Here is a 13531-nt window from a genome sequence, read left to right on the forward strand (position 1 = left end):
CGGCTGAACCAGGAGCGTCTGACGGCATCCCGGGAACTCCCTGCCCATCCCCATCCCCATCCCCATCCCCACCATTGGATGGTGTCAGCGAAGTGTCCGGGCTCACTGCCTGGCCAGGGAGGAGGGAGGACTTCCCAGGGTTTTCCACTGTTCCTGACATCACTGGGCTCTCTGCAGGTAGGTGGGATGAGCTGGGTGTGCTGAGTTCACCATTTATCGCATCTCCTGGATCTCCAGATTCTGAAGCCGAGGGACTTTCCTCACCAGCTGGGGCCGTTTCTCCTGCTGGCTCTGGGTTAATGCCCTCAGCCCCACCCACTGCTCCATCCTGCTGGGTCGGAAGCAGCTCCCCAGCGTCAGGACTGGAGCCCGAGGAGTTGGCACTGGTTTCACTTTGAATGTCTTCAGGCAGGATCACACCTTCCTGCACTGCTCCCTGGGCTGTGGTCAGCCCCTGGCCCAGCAGCACAGTGACACCAGCAGTTGGCTGTGGCGCCCAGGTGACTGCCAGGGGAGGGGTGCTCTGGAGGGATGCAGTGCCAGTACTGAGGTCTGATGTGTCAGTAGTGATGTCCTCCTTCACATGCTCAAGGACAGGGGTGGTCCTTAGAGGGACATCACGATGGACCTCTGGTTCATCTTGCGCTGCTTCTGGGGTGACAGCAGGGTGCTGAGCAGTGATGGCAGCAGCAGTTGTGGCCATATTGGGAGCAGCTGAATTTCCCTCATTACTCTGAGTCGTGTTCAGAGCCGTGGTTTCATTCCCCAAAGCTGACACTGAAGGGTTGTATTCGCTCGTTACCACCTCTGGGTCCATCTCAGTCCAGGGAGGGAAGGTCTCAGCATCAGTTGCTGTGGCACTCCTCTCTGTGGTATGGGGCCACTCTTCCTCTGTTGTCATGGGGAAAGCTGTCCCCACAGTAAAGGACCCATCGGTGGTGACGGGGACAGCAGTAACAGCCCCAAGCCCTGCAGAGAAGCACACAGTGGAGTGTTACAGTGGGAGCTGGAGCTGGCAGCCTGCCAGCCTCAGACACCTCTCTGTGAGAATCACAAAGCTCCCACCATTTCTTAAACCCCTTCTATCCTGTCCCACAGCCCTACAGGGCCCTGATTTCAAAGCCAAGCAGTGCAGTCTGGGCTGCCTTGGGTACAGCACTGCACATTGCATCCTCAGCATCAGCAGCTGGCAGCTGAGGCTGGACACAGCTCATGGCAGCTCAGAGGGAGACACTGGTGCAAGCACGGAGGAAACCCAGTCAGTCATGCTGGGGATGGCACTGGGATGCCTGGCCACTGGCTAGAGCTGGAGCCCAGTAAGTCTGGTTGATAGCCCTGGGGGTGTCTGTGGAGCTCTGCCACCCCAGGGCAGCCCTCAGACCTCTTTCCATCACTGCAGGGACAGCTCCGAGCACAGTCGCTTCTGCAGAGCCTGGGGGGTTCTGTGTTTTTTCACCTTTTGAGTGTCTGAGGGACATTTAAATAACTTTACATAAAGCCCTTTGTCAGACAGAAAAGCCAAGGCTTAGGGACGCCTTCCTTGACTGCAGATGGATTCTGACCTGCTGCACTTCAAGCAGGTTCAATAAAACTCTCCTGGGCTGGGCACCTGCCTGCTCCTGCCCCCATCCCTCTTGCCTCCAGCTGAGTGAAGGTATCAGGGGGTCCCCGCCCATGGAGGAAATATTTGCTAACTCCCAAGACCAAGCCCTTCTTACAATTCTCTCCTCTCTTCTCCTACTGCCAAAATCCTAGCCCACATCCAGGAGCTCTGCTGGAAGGAGGAGACACCTGCCCACACCACAGATGTGTCTCCCAGAACCTACTGGCACCCATGGGTGACGTTTCACACGGTCTCATTTTCAGGACAGGGACACAGGCTCTGGGGCGACCAAGCTGCTGCCGCTGGCTCCGTGAGGAGCCGGGTGGATCTGCTGACACTTGGCTTTAGGGAGCTCCAATTAGGGGAGACGAAGGGCACCCCAATGGCAAGATGCAGCAGGGCTTTGCCACAGCCTGACAGCCCCAGCCTGTTCCCAATCCCGGTGCTCCAGTTCATCAGGTTCCCCCTGACAGGCAACCAGATCTCCCTGCAGCAGAGGTGCCTCCAGCCTCACCACAGGCTCAGCTCGTTGGCTCCCAAATAGCTTGTGCAGGGTCATTAATGAATGTCAGCTCCTCTGCCAGACCAGTCCTCCAGGGGTCCATCCTCTGCTAGACCCACATTCCCTTTCCTGGCAGGCTGTTCGGTGTCATCTTCCCTGGCTGGAAAAGGCTCTTTGTAGCAGCCTCCTCAGCCAAAGGAGCTCAGCAGCTTCTGTCCCCATCTCAGGGAAAACAAAGTACATCAGTCAAAGTCACCCCAGTTTAGTTCAGCCCACTTGCCCTGGTAAATCATAGTTTTATCTTAATTCTTCAATGTGGACCAGGAAATGCCATCTACCCCACACACCCATTCATGAGAAGTTTGTGCAAGAGGGGCCCCAGCATGGAGCACCAGCATTTGCTCTTCCCTGGCATGTGGGAGGGATGGGAGCATCCCTGGGTCCTGCTCTGCCAGCTGGCTTCCCTTGGCTCCTTTGCTGAGGGGCACACAGCTGCCTGCAGGCTTCGGGGCTGGGCTCTCATCTCTCCCACGGCTCCACACCTGCAGGCAGCCCCTCGGGGTGATGCCTGCCCTGTAAAATGCTTTTCCAGCTCTTTGGCTGCAATGCCTTGCAAGGACTGGTTGTAAGAGGAGTTTCCAGTACAGCCAGGAGTGGAAAGCATCTCACAGAATACCTGCTGCACCCTGGCAGGGCTCAGGGAGCACATGGGCTAGCAGAAGAATGTAGGACATACCGTGCAGAATCCATGCGCAGCATCCCAGCAGGGTGGAGAGCGTCCATGCCCTGGTCCCCATGCCTCAGGCCTCCACACAGGCAGAGCACCAGGAAGCTCAAAGGGAGGAGAGAGCAGCAGGGAGCAGCTCCCTCCGTCCCTCCCTGCCTCTCCTGCAGAGCTGGAGTCCCACAGGTGCTCCTGCTCCCTCCCATTTATAGGGATGGCAGGAGGAGGCAGGTTGGGGACGTCCTCTCCCGCCCCCGGTCCCTTCCCTCCAATGTCCCTGTCACCCTTCCCTTCCGGTGGAGCCCTCCCCTGCCCAAGGGCTGGATGCCCTGCTCAGCTGGGCCATGGGCTGGGTGTACCCAAAGCCCACCCTGTAGGGACCCACCTTTCCCCAGGCTCAGCCTGGTGCAGCTCCCTGGGCTGCCAGCACCAGAAGGTGAAGCTGAGCCCAGAGCCGTGTGTGGCACTGCCAACAGTGCCATGGCAGTCACCCCACTGATCCCACACAGCCTGTTCCCCATGGCAGTCACCCCACAGACCCCACAGCACCTCCTCCACACACAGGGTATGGGGACACAGAGCAGTGTGTGTGGTGACAAGGCAGTGCCAGCTGGTGTCACCATGCCTGTGAGGACACCATGGACACTAAAATCACCAGCTGAGCCATGTCTCAGCCCAGAGCAAGGCAGGACACAGGTTTCCTCTTGACTCCCCTGGAGCAGAGGCAGGTTATAAAGCAGGGAGAAGCATGGTTGGGGCGAGGCCCTGGGGTGTCAGTTGAGCTCCACAGTGCTCAGCTGCAACTGGGAGCCCTGGGGATCCCTCTTCAGAGCCCCAGCACACCCCAGTGGAGTTTGAAACCTGCACCTCAGGCTGGGCACAGCAGTGCTGGGGTGCTGGGAGGGGGTAAATGGTCCAGGGCAGCTTCTCTGCAAGGTTGGACCAGCATCCCCAGAGGATGGAGCAGGAAAAGAAACAGACCCAGACCCCCTTCCCTGCTGTGGGGACCCCCTGAGTCACTTCACCCCTATGTCTCACCCCCCTCCTCCTCCTGGAGCAGCAGTTCCTGCACGCCCCCTTGAAAACTGCTGCCAGCTCCCCTGTGAACAGCATTATGCAAACTCCCACCACTACACGGTTTTGTAGTCAATTAAACACTTCTTAACCAGAAATGCCCCAGGCAACTCCGGCAAAGTGTTATGAGGGGTGTTAGGCGGTACACAGTGTCCCTCTGGAGTCGGGCAGGCAGCACTCAAGTGACACCCGGAGCCAGCAGCGGGCACTGCGGATGGGGAAACGCCGGGGGAGGCCAAGTCACGGCTCAGCAAACCCGTCCTGTGAAACCCCCGCAGCACCCCCGGCACGGGGAACCGGCCACAGACCATAAACCGGGAGCGCCGCTCGCCTGGAACCAAACACCCGCCCACCCAAATGCCACCGCGGTGTGAGGCTGGGGGGACAGCAAGCAGCACTGCAGGTCTGGGGGTGACTGACCCACCAGGGCCCACCTGAGCAGTGAGCACACCAGGGCTGGTGGAGGATTTGAGATGTAAACCTGCCGTGGGAGAGTGGCTCCTGCCCGTGCTGACAATGCTGGATCACTTTGGAGAGCAACCCCAACAGGGAATACATGCTGACTCTGGGGAGTGTTGCTCCAGATGGTGTTTGAGGTGCAAAATGTGGTGGGAACCACAGGGATTGTTGCAAACATGCTGCTCAGCATAGAGGAAAACAACTCAGCTGAAGCAAGGGCTGGCCCCAGCCTGCCTGCAAGCTCCTGTCTGTGCTCCACAGAGGCCAGCACTGCCTGGAGACCCTTGTGCCTGCTACTGCTGCCCAAGCTGTCCCCCAGAAATGCCCATCTCCCAGCAGAGTCACAGGGCTGACAAACAAAACTCATCCCTCTGCTCAGGCATTGGCACACCCTCCCAAGAAAGCCCAGAGCCACCAAGGGATGCCTCATCTTGAGGACAGCACCACTCTGGGAAGGGGCTTCTTATTGATCTTTTTGCTGTGTCTGAAACCGAGGTCCTGGAAAAGCCTGGTTCCTGTAAAAGTCATTAATCCCCTGTTACCGAAGACCAAAGCATCATGTGGGCACTGGAGCCCTTCAGGAGCCTGTAGCCAGGGGGCAATTCCGTGAATCCCAGCGGCCAGGGGCTCTGCACCATGCAGCATGGCAGAGCATGGCCCAGCACAGTGCCTTATCAGCTTCCCTGGAATTAATGGGCTGGTTGTTCCAGTCCTGTGGAGAACACAGCATCTCCTGCTGGCTCCCCTCCAGCCTCCTGGCAAGGGCATTGGGAGAGGGCTTAGGGGTGGCAATGGGAGAAACCAGGTTATCCATCAACCCCACGGGTTCTGGATGACTTGGCACGCTGGGTGTGTTGCAACACTCTCCTGCCAAGAGTGGGAGCTGGGCTATAGCCATCATCAGGGGTGAAGGGAAGGGGGACATTGGAAGGGACACCTGAGTCACAAGGGTCCTGAGACATGCCCCATGATGCTGCCAGGTCCTCCAAAGGTGACATCATGTTGGGCATGAGATTTGTTCCTTTGGACAATGCTGAGAGATGGGAGTGTATCACAGCAAAGAGGCTGAGAACTCTGGTGTGGACTGGGAAAGCAGCAGGACTTGGATCCAGCCTCCCAAGCCCCTCTGGTCCGCAGTCTGTGGCAGGCCAGCAGCCATGGGGTGAGGGTGGCACCTCAAGGACAGCAGGCACAGAGAGCATGGGCAGTGTCAGGAGCTTGTCAGAGCTCTGTGCCACCACTGCCTGGGCAGGAACACCACACCAAGGGAGCCACATCCTCCCTCTGTGCCCCTCTTTTCCCATCCAGGCTGGTGGCAGAGGGGACCAGAGCATCTCCTGCCCCCATGGCCCCCAACCACAACAGCGGTGCAAGGCGGCTGTGCCAGCAGGGAACAGTGAGTACCCTGGTCACCTTTTCATCCCAGCACTTCAGGACCTTTTCCTCCCTTTGTGACGCAGTTTGGCTCCATTACCCCGGCCTTGGCACCCGGCCATGTCCTGGGGTCTGAAGTTATGGATTCAACAGCCGGAGCAAACAGCCCAGTGGGACGCGCCGTGGGAGGACTCCTGGCCCGGCTCCAAGGCGTAGGCAGACCACAAGGATTTCTTTCCCAGCACCCCACCAGGCAGCCAGCATGGAGACTCCTTCCAACAGGCTTTGCCCTGCTCCCCAGCTCCTTGCCCAGCTGCCAAGGGACCTCTCTCAGTCTCAACAGGCCCAACGAGCCCACAAAAGCCAGGCAGCATCCTAAAGAGCAAAGGGGCCACCCTGGATGCAAGGGGCACCCCAAATGGGAGCATCCTGACAAGCTGCCTCCTGGGCACAGCCTCCAGCCCCAGGCCAGTCTCTCCCAGGCCCTGTGAACTGGCAGGCAGCTGGGTGATCCCACGGTGTCTCTCCCCATCCTGTCCAGCTGCTGGCTCCTTCCCAGCCAGCTGACAATCCAGGCAGCCTGAGAGAAGTCCCCAGGTTAGGAATCCCACAGCCCCACAGGCCCCCTCCCAGCCCTCCCTGTGCCGTGAGAGCTGCCACTGAGGAGCAGGGATCAGCCAAAAACAACCCCTGACACGCAACAGGGCTATTTTGCTAATTATTTCAGTTTTCAATCTCCAGGAGAGGTGGCTTGCTAAGGCTAATAATTGCTTCAGTTGGATTTTATCTGGCTAATTAATCAGTTAATAAATGACTTTGCTGCAGGGGGTCAGATGTTACAGCAGTCTCCTTAGCTGGGGACTGGAAAAAACAGGGAAGGAGCACAGCCCACGGGATTTCCACAGCCCCACAGTGCTGCCCTGCAGCTGTGGGGCGTTTTGGGGCAGAGAGCTCCAAAGCAGAGACCACCATCTGCCAGGGTGCCGAGCCATCCTTGGGAATGTCTGCAGCAGCCCCTGGTGGGAGGGGACAGCACTGAGCCTGCCTCCCCACACAAAGCTCTGGGGACTCAGTTTCCTCACCAGTACCTCCAATAGCTGAAAACTGGGAAAGACAACTTGGAAAATAAAGAAGTCACCACTTCAACACAGAAAACATGGAATTTCTATTTACTGCCCGGCATGGGTGTTCTCCTCTGTCAGCAATACCACAGGTGAGCCTCGGGCACAGCAGTACTGAGGGCTTCAGGTCTCCTTCCTCTCATTCCTGTCCCCAGGGTGGCTTTGATGGCTGAGGCAGCTCAGTCCCAGATGTAAAAGCCCAGTCCCATGGGGTTCCCTTCTCCCAGCCCCCCAGCAGAGCTGGAGGGGGAACCAGGTCTGGAGCAGGGTGGTGGGAGGGCTCAGGCTCTTCAGACAGGCTGTGGGAAGGGGCAGGAGGGGACTGGGGGTACAGAGTGAAGGACAGGAAGCCCCAGGTTCAAGAGGAGCTGTATGGGGTTCCCCAGGGGCCTGCACCACCGTGGAGTGAGGAGCTGGGAGCAGGTGGCTTGGCAGTCCAGGTGAGGGGCAGCAGTCAAGTCCTCCTCTTCCCTCGCCACGCCAGTGACAGGCCAGCGCAGGGGAATGCTGTCTGCAGGTCCTCACGGAGCTGGGGGGAAAGAACAGCCATCAGACTGGGCCAGAGATCTCCCTACCCTCTGTCCCCACAGAGAAAGGGCCTGACCCTGGACTATGGCAGCCAGAGGAGGACTTCCCCTTCATCTGAAAGGGCTCTGGATGACATTCAATGCAAGATGCAGCCATTCCCCTCCCTGATTGAGTGAGCCACAGGTGGCAGATGCAGGATCTCCTCCTGCACACCTCACCTTGGACAACAGCAGCTCCTGCACCGTGGTGTTCCCCAGGTCCAGAGGGGTGCTTAGCCTCAGCGACAGAAAGAGGTGAGTTGCACCTGGGGCTTAAAAACAGGACTCTGGTTATTGCCCTTGAACCCTGGGCTCTGCCAGAGGACCTGGGGTGTCTCCCCAGGTTTGCTGGCACAGACATGGAACATCCTCCCAGGTGAATTGTGTCATGGACACACCACACTGCCAGAACAAGCCTCTCACTGTAGAGCAAACCCATGTACCCCAAAGCACCAGCACCCCCACACTGAGAGCACAGCAAGAGCAGTGGGGCTCCAGGGCTCCCTGCATGGCCCCAAGCACCGATGCTGCCCACGGGCACTGCACTTACTGGTGTTGGGTGAGCCAGAGGGGCAGGCTGGCAGCAGCGTTGGCAGTGCTGCAGGGGTGCTGAGGGTAGCAGCCTCTGAGGTCTGGGCTGAGCTGGTGGCAGGGGAAGAGGGCTCAGTGCCTGGGCAAAGCAATGATAGGTTAGTGCTGTCTGCAGGGGTACAGGATGCTCCTGCAGCTGGGGACAGGCCTAGGTGAAGCCACCTGTGTGAAGCCACCCAAGTACATGAAATTCCTATGGGGATTTGTCACCCTGACCACGCCCCTGCCTTCAGGTGCCCCCCAGCTGAACCCACCCAGCTGCACAGGGGGTCCCAGACACTGTCAGGGTACCTGGAGTCGACTCCACAGTTGAGGGGAAGATGTCAGGAGTGGTCCTGTCTGGGTAGCTTGAAGAGGGAGTTCTCATGGGGTCTGATGTGCTGATAACAGGGCTGGCTGTGGTGTCTGCCAGGGTTGCCAAGGTCTCTTCTGTAGATTCAGATGAATCCTCTGTAGTTGTGGTGGGAGGAAGCACAGTGGGAGGTGAGGTGCTGCCAGTCTCTGTGGATGTGCTGTACTCCTCTGGGGTGGAGGCTTCTGTTTCAGGGTTGGAGGAAAGGAGGGTGGCTGTGGTGGTGGAGTCAGTGGTAGGCAGCAGCGTTGAGCTCTCCATGGGTGTTGAGGAGGTAGGGAGAGCTGGGGACACAGTTGCTGTCACACCCAGGGCAGTGGTCTCTGCAAAGAGTTGGGACAATGAGGGTTGGTGGTGAAGGGCTGGGTCCATGGCTGTGCTGGGCATGGTGCAGCATCACCACCACAGTGAGCTCCCCCAGGAACTCAGAGCTGCACATCAGCCATGGAGCATTGGCAGGGGAGCTCACTGTCCTGCATGGATCAAACACACAGATCTCTTCAATGGGTATCAGCCAGGCTGACCACATAAATCCCAGCCTGACAAAGCAGGAACAAGCCATGGCCATTGCTGGTTTCAGGGCAGAAACTCCTCTGGGCACCAGTCCTAAGACCCATTCCACCATCTTCACCCATCCCTGCAGGATGTCAGACAAACCCGTCTGGCAGGAAGAGCCAAGCAGGAACTGGTGACCGTGAGACGGTCTGGAAGTGCAGCAGCAGCAGTTTAAACAAACCCTCTGTGCTGCAGATAGTCAGGAACTGATAGCAGTGGGTGTAAATAATGGCAGGGGGGAAGCAGCCCCACAAAGGAACAGATCCCAGCTCGCAGCTCAGGATGAGCAGACGTGCTGTGACCCACAAAAGCTCTGGGAGGCAGGGGGTGGGGCACAGGAGGGCTGTCCTCTCTTCCACTGTGTACTGCACCAGAGCAGTGTGCTGTCCCCAGAAAAGCCCAGGGATCTGTAACCCTCTCCAAAGGACAGGCAGGACAGGCCTGGCTGCCTGGACCTTTGTCAAGGGGTGTCTGTGAGGTGGTGGCTTTGGGAGACCAGACTGGATTCCCCAGTGATCCCAGCACAAACCCAGTGACTCTGGGGCTCTGCTTGCATGAGGATGGGAAACCGAAACACAAGCTGCTATCTGCATTCAGCCAAGCCAGCCAGAAACTTCCAAAGCTCCTGGCAGCCAGGCCCTCTCTGCACACAGCAGCTAGTTAAATAAAAATACAGAGAAGGGCAAAGGTCTGACCCTAGGCCTTGCCAGGTGAGCATCTGCACAGAAGGGCCTCATCCTCACAAAGGGAGAAGCAGCAAGTCCACCTCTGCTTCCCATTTAAGGAGCAGGAAACAGCCCCCACAGCATCCCACCCCCCTGCACCCCAGAGGTGCCACCCCTCCACGCTGGGGAATGATGCTCCCCGCTCACCACCCACCCTGCAGAGAGCATTGCAGCCCACTCAGCCCTTACCCAGAGCCAGGTGCAGCACGGAGAGGCAGGTGAGGCTCAGCAGCAGCAGCAGCAGCAGGGGGCAGAGCAGGGGCAGGGCCAGCCCTCCTCTCTGCCCAGCCATGTCCAGGTGAGCAGGAGCTGACAAGCCCCCACAGGCACTGCTCTGAGTGCTCCCCACAGCCCCAGCACTGGGGTTTCCAGGTCTCCTTCACCCAGCAGAGGAGGAGCATCCAGCTGGGTCCTTTTACCCTCCAGGTGCTGGCAGCGAGGCAGCAGGTTCCACCTGGCACGGACACTCCAGGGACTGGTGCAATGCCCAGCAAACATCAACTGCACGGCCGGACCCAGAACAGCCACAAAAAGTGGGCAGGACAGGCCACCAAGGCCACCACTACTACAGACCTGGCTCCTGTGGCTGTCCTCTGCCTGCTGTGGGGAGGGTGACAACGGAAAAAAGCCCAGGAATGCTCCAGGCTGCCCGGAACCCCGCACTCCGCCACGGGGGTGATGTTTGGTGGTGGCTCCCAGCACCAACGCCCTCAGGAGACAACAGCCAGCTCTGCCTGAGCCGAGGAGCTGGCCAGGGAACAGGCACGCTCAGCTCAGGAAGGGCGGGCCCCAGGCTGAGGGTTTGTCCCCTGGGCTGTCTGTGCAGGCATCACTTCCCCGTGTCACAGCACGGCCCAGGAGCACTGCTGGGGCTGCTTCCTCCTCCTGGGGTCAGGGACAAGAGCAGGCCCCGGGCCAGGTATGGCATTCCACAGGCAGGCAGGCATGCTGGAGGGTTGTCAGGGCATGGCCACCCTGTGCTGAACAGCTGCATGGGGGCACTGCCAGGGCACAGGCACACAGAGGCCACCACCAGGGTGCTGGCACTCTGATGAGGTGCTCTCACTGCACAGGCACAGGGCCAGCGTGCTGCAGGTACTCTGCGAGGATACAGAGGCTCTGCTGGGGTACAGGGGCACCAGGAGTATGTGCATGGCCAGGGGTACTGGGGCTGGGTACAGTGTCCCTGTCCTGGATGAGGTGCACGGGGTGGGCTGTCACCAGGGTACATCTGCAGTCCCAGCATAAAGGTTCCTCCAAACAGCCACCAGGACACAGCCACATTGACAGGACACAGGTGCCCAGAAAGCTGCACTGCCAGGGGACAGCTGCCTGGGGGACTGCAGGGGTACATCACACTCCTTGGGGTACAGGGTACATAGATTGTCCACATAGGGGGTGTGTACACACAGGCTCAGTGCTGGGGGCACAGCCACACGGCAGTACTGTCACACCACAGCACAGGTCCCCACCCTGGCACCCAGCCACTGGCCTGCAGAGCCTGGAGACCAGGTGGCCCCTGGGGGAAGAAGCCAACTCCTTGGCTGAGAAAGATGGGAGATCCTGTGGGGATTTGCCACTCTGATCCTGCCCTCCAGGTGCCCTGCAGCTGCACTCACCTGCAGTGTCACTGGGGGTCTCTGGTTCTGTTGGGGTGGAAGTACCAGGGGTGGTCCCAGGAACCTCTGTGGTGGTAACAAGGGAGGTCATGGTGTCTGATGGGGTCGTCAAGGGCCCATCTGAAGTGTCTGTCACTTCTGGGGTGGTGGAAGAAGAGGTGGTGCTGGTCCCTGGGGATGTGCTGCCAAGCAGTGTGGTCATGGCTGGCTCTTGGTGGGGGCTGGTGCCAAGCGTGGTGCCCACCCCAGTGGAGGAGAGAACAGCAGAGGTGGAGGGAGGCAGCATGCTCATGTCAACTCCAAATGAGCTGGCAGCCAGGGCTGTGCTGGTCCCCACAGACGTGACACTGGTACTCTTGTCACAGCTGGGTGTCATGGAGGTTGGAGTTGGTGTGCTGGTGGTGCTGGGTCCCAGCCCTGCTGGGGTGGTGCTGGGTCCCAGCCCTGTTTGGGGGCTGCTGGTGGTGGGTGCCAGCCCTGCTGAGGTTGTGCTGGTGATGGTTTCCAGCCCTGCTGAGGTTGTGCTGGTGATGGTTTCCAGCCCTGCTGGGGGTGTGCTGGTGCTGGGTGCCAGCGCAGGTGACACAGGAGTGCTGTCAGCTCTGCTGCCCCTTGCCTGTGGTGTGGTGATGTTGGAGGCTGCCAGGCTGCTCTGCTGAGCTGTAGAAGCACTGGATGTGAAGGCATCCATTGGCATCTCTGGGATGGAGGTTGCAGGATGAGAGGAAGGGAAGGTGGCTGCAGTGCTTGAGCTGGTGTTGGACAGTGGTGCTGTGGTCTCTGTGGGTGTCAAGGAGGTAGGGAGAGTCAGGGGTGTAGGGTTTGTCATGTCTTTGACAGTGGTCCCTGCAAAGAGGTGGGAGACAGCACACAAGGGCTGGCAGTGAAAGGCTGGGACCACAGCTGTGCTGGGCATGGTGCAATATTACTGCCACCATGAACTGCCCAAGTCTTGCATCAGCCATGGATCATCAGGAGTGGGGATTCCCTGTCCTGCATGGATCAAGCACGTGGATTCCCTGAACAGCAACGTGACAATCAGCCAGGCAGACCACATAAATCCCAGCCTGACAAAGCAGGAACAAGCCATGGCCATTGCTGGTTTCAGGGCAGAAACTCCTCTGGGCACCAGTCCTAAGACCCATTCCACCATCTTCACCCATCCCTGCAGGATGTCAGACAAACCCGTCTGGCAGGAAGAGCCAAGCAGGAACTGGTGACCGTGAGACGGTCTGGAAGTGCAGCAGCAGCAGTTTAAACAAACCCTCTGTGCTGCAGATAGTCAGGAACTGATAGCAGTGGGTGTAAATAATGGCAGGGGGGAATGCTTTGTGGAACTAGCCCCACAAAGGAGCAAATCCAGCGTGCAGCTCAGGGCATGTCCATGAGAGACCTCTGGCAACCCACAAAAGCTCTGGGAGGGGGTTGAGTGGTGCAACAGGAGGGGATCTACAGCTGTGGTTCAAGGCTCTCAGGAGGTACAAGCTGCAGGTTTATTCCCAGTGCTCCACTCAAGACTGCTCTTACTTTGCGTGAAGTGCAAATGTTGGGATGGCATTTGAAGGTCTCCAGGCCTCGTACCTCCCAGGGAGGTTGCCATCTGGGCAGGGCCTACTGGGCAGGTTGTAGCGAAGGCAATGAACCCAGCAAGGACCAAGGCTCAGCAAGGGGTCCAGCTGAGCCTAAGGTCTTCTCTCCCTAGATGGAGACCCACATCAGAGGCAAAAGAAATAGAGCTTGTTGCTTGTGTTCTATAAAGCACTGCCCTGTTTGCTCACTAGGACAGGGATGCTGGAGAGCAAACAGCACCCAAAGTGTTTCACCTCTGTGGGCAGTCACCCCAGGGCCACCCACCACCCTGGAGAACGACACTCCTCACTCACCCCCCACCCCATGGATATCTCCACACACCGCTCAGCCCTTACCCAGTGAGAGATCCAGCACAGCGAGGCTCAGCAGCAGCAGGGGCAGCCCTGCCGTGCCCCGAGTCATGTCCAAAGGCAGCGCCCCAAGGCCTTGCAAGGTGAGGGACCCGAGGACGCAGGGCGTGGGGAAGGTGCCAGCAGGGAACTACGCTGCCGAGTGATGGCTGGAGGTAGTTGGAGCTGCTTCCTTGTTCCCGGGCGGACGGAGGGGAGGCACCAGCGGGCACGGACACCCCTCCCGGGACAGGTGCAGCGCCCTGGGCGCGCCGGGGCCATGGGAGCAGCACCTGCGCCCGTGTGCGGGGGGCGGTGCCGGTGGCGGAGCCGCGCCCCTCGGGACA

The 13531-nt window shown here is 59.1% G+C and overlaps 3 protein-coding genes across 6 annotated transcripts in view; 1 reads left to right on the forward strand and 2 right to left on the reverse strand.

The window, feature by feature from the left end:
- LOC102036016 (mucin-4-like) overlaps nucleotides 1-703 on the reverse strand; it is a 9942-nt gene extending 9239 nt beyond the window's left edge. Inside the window, exon 1 of the mRNA XM_031055422.1 lies at nucleotides 265-703. Within this exon, the coding sequence (XP_030911282.1) occupies nucleotides 265-703 (439 nt within the window). The remainder of the gene's footprint in view (nucleotides 1-264) is intronic.
- Nucleotides 704-6877: 6174 nt separating this feature from the next.
- On the reverse strand, nucleotides 6878-13434 carry LOC115947691 (mucin-5AC-like). 4 transcript variants are annotated; one of them, XM_031055520.1, is made up of 6 exons: nucleotides 13191-13434; nucleotides 11266-12045; nucleotides 8306-8689; nucleotides 7974-8093; nucleotides 7604-7689; nucleotides 6878-7386 (listed from the first exon to the last, which is right to left on the reverse strand). In XM_031055520.1, exons 1-6 carry the CDS (start codon nucleotides 13255-13257, stop codon nucleotides 7312-7314), a joined length of 1512 nt encoding a protein of 503 aa, XP_030911380.1. In that variant the 5' UTR covers nucleotides 13258-13434; the 3' UTR covers nucleotides 6878-7311. The 4 variants fall into 4 exon arrangements, with proteins under 4 accessions (XP_030911380.1, XP_030911379.1, XP_030911382.1 ...); XM_031055519.1 differs by having other exon boundaries at nucleotides 7604-7695; XM_031055522.1 differs by lacking the exon at nucleotides 7974-8093.
- The window catches only part of LOC102036349 (deoxyribodipyrimidine photo-lyase-like), a 3721-nt gene continuing 3540 nt past the window's right edge, over nucleotides 13351-13531 (forward strand). Inside the window, exon 1 of the mRNA XM_005419108.2 lies at nucleotides 13351-13360. Coding sequence (XP_005419165.1) covers nucleotides 13351-13360 — 10 coding nt within the window. The remainder of the gene's footprint in view (nucleotides 13361-13531) is intronic.

The sequence above is a fragment of the Geospiza fortis genome, unplaced genomic scaffold (assembly GCF_000277835.1).
Source record: "Geospiza fortis unplaced genomic scaffold, GeoFor_1.0 scaffold172, whole genome shotgun sequence".
Taxonomy (NCBI): Eukaryota; Metazoa; Chordata; class Aves; order Passeriformes; family Thraupidae; genus Geospiza; species Geospiza fortis.

Excerpts from the sequence above, each read along its gene's own strand:
- LOC115947691 (XM_031055519.1), bottom strand. The coding sequence starts at position 13,257 with ATGACTCGGGGCACGGCAGGGCTGCCCCTGCTGCTGCTGAGCCTCGCT. Across the intron at positions 12,046-13,190 it reads TGTGCTGGATCTCTCACTGG|AGACCACAGCACCACTGTCC; the intron begins GTAAGGGCTGAG and ends TGACACCCACAG. Across the intron at positions 7,696-7,973 it reads CTCTGGCTCACCCAACACCA|CCCCAGGTGCAACTCACCTC; the intron begins GTAAGTGCAGTG and ends CCTGTTTTTAAG.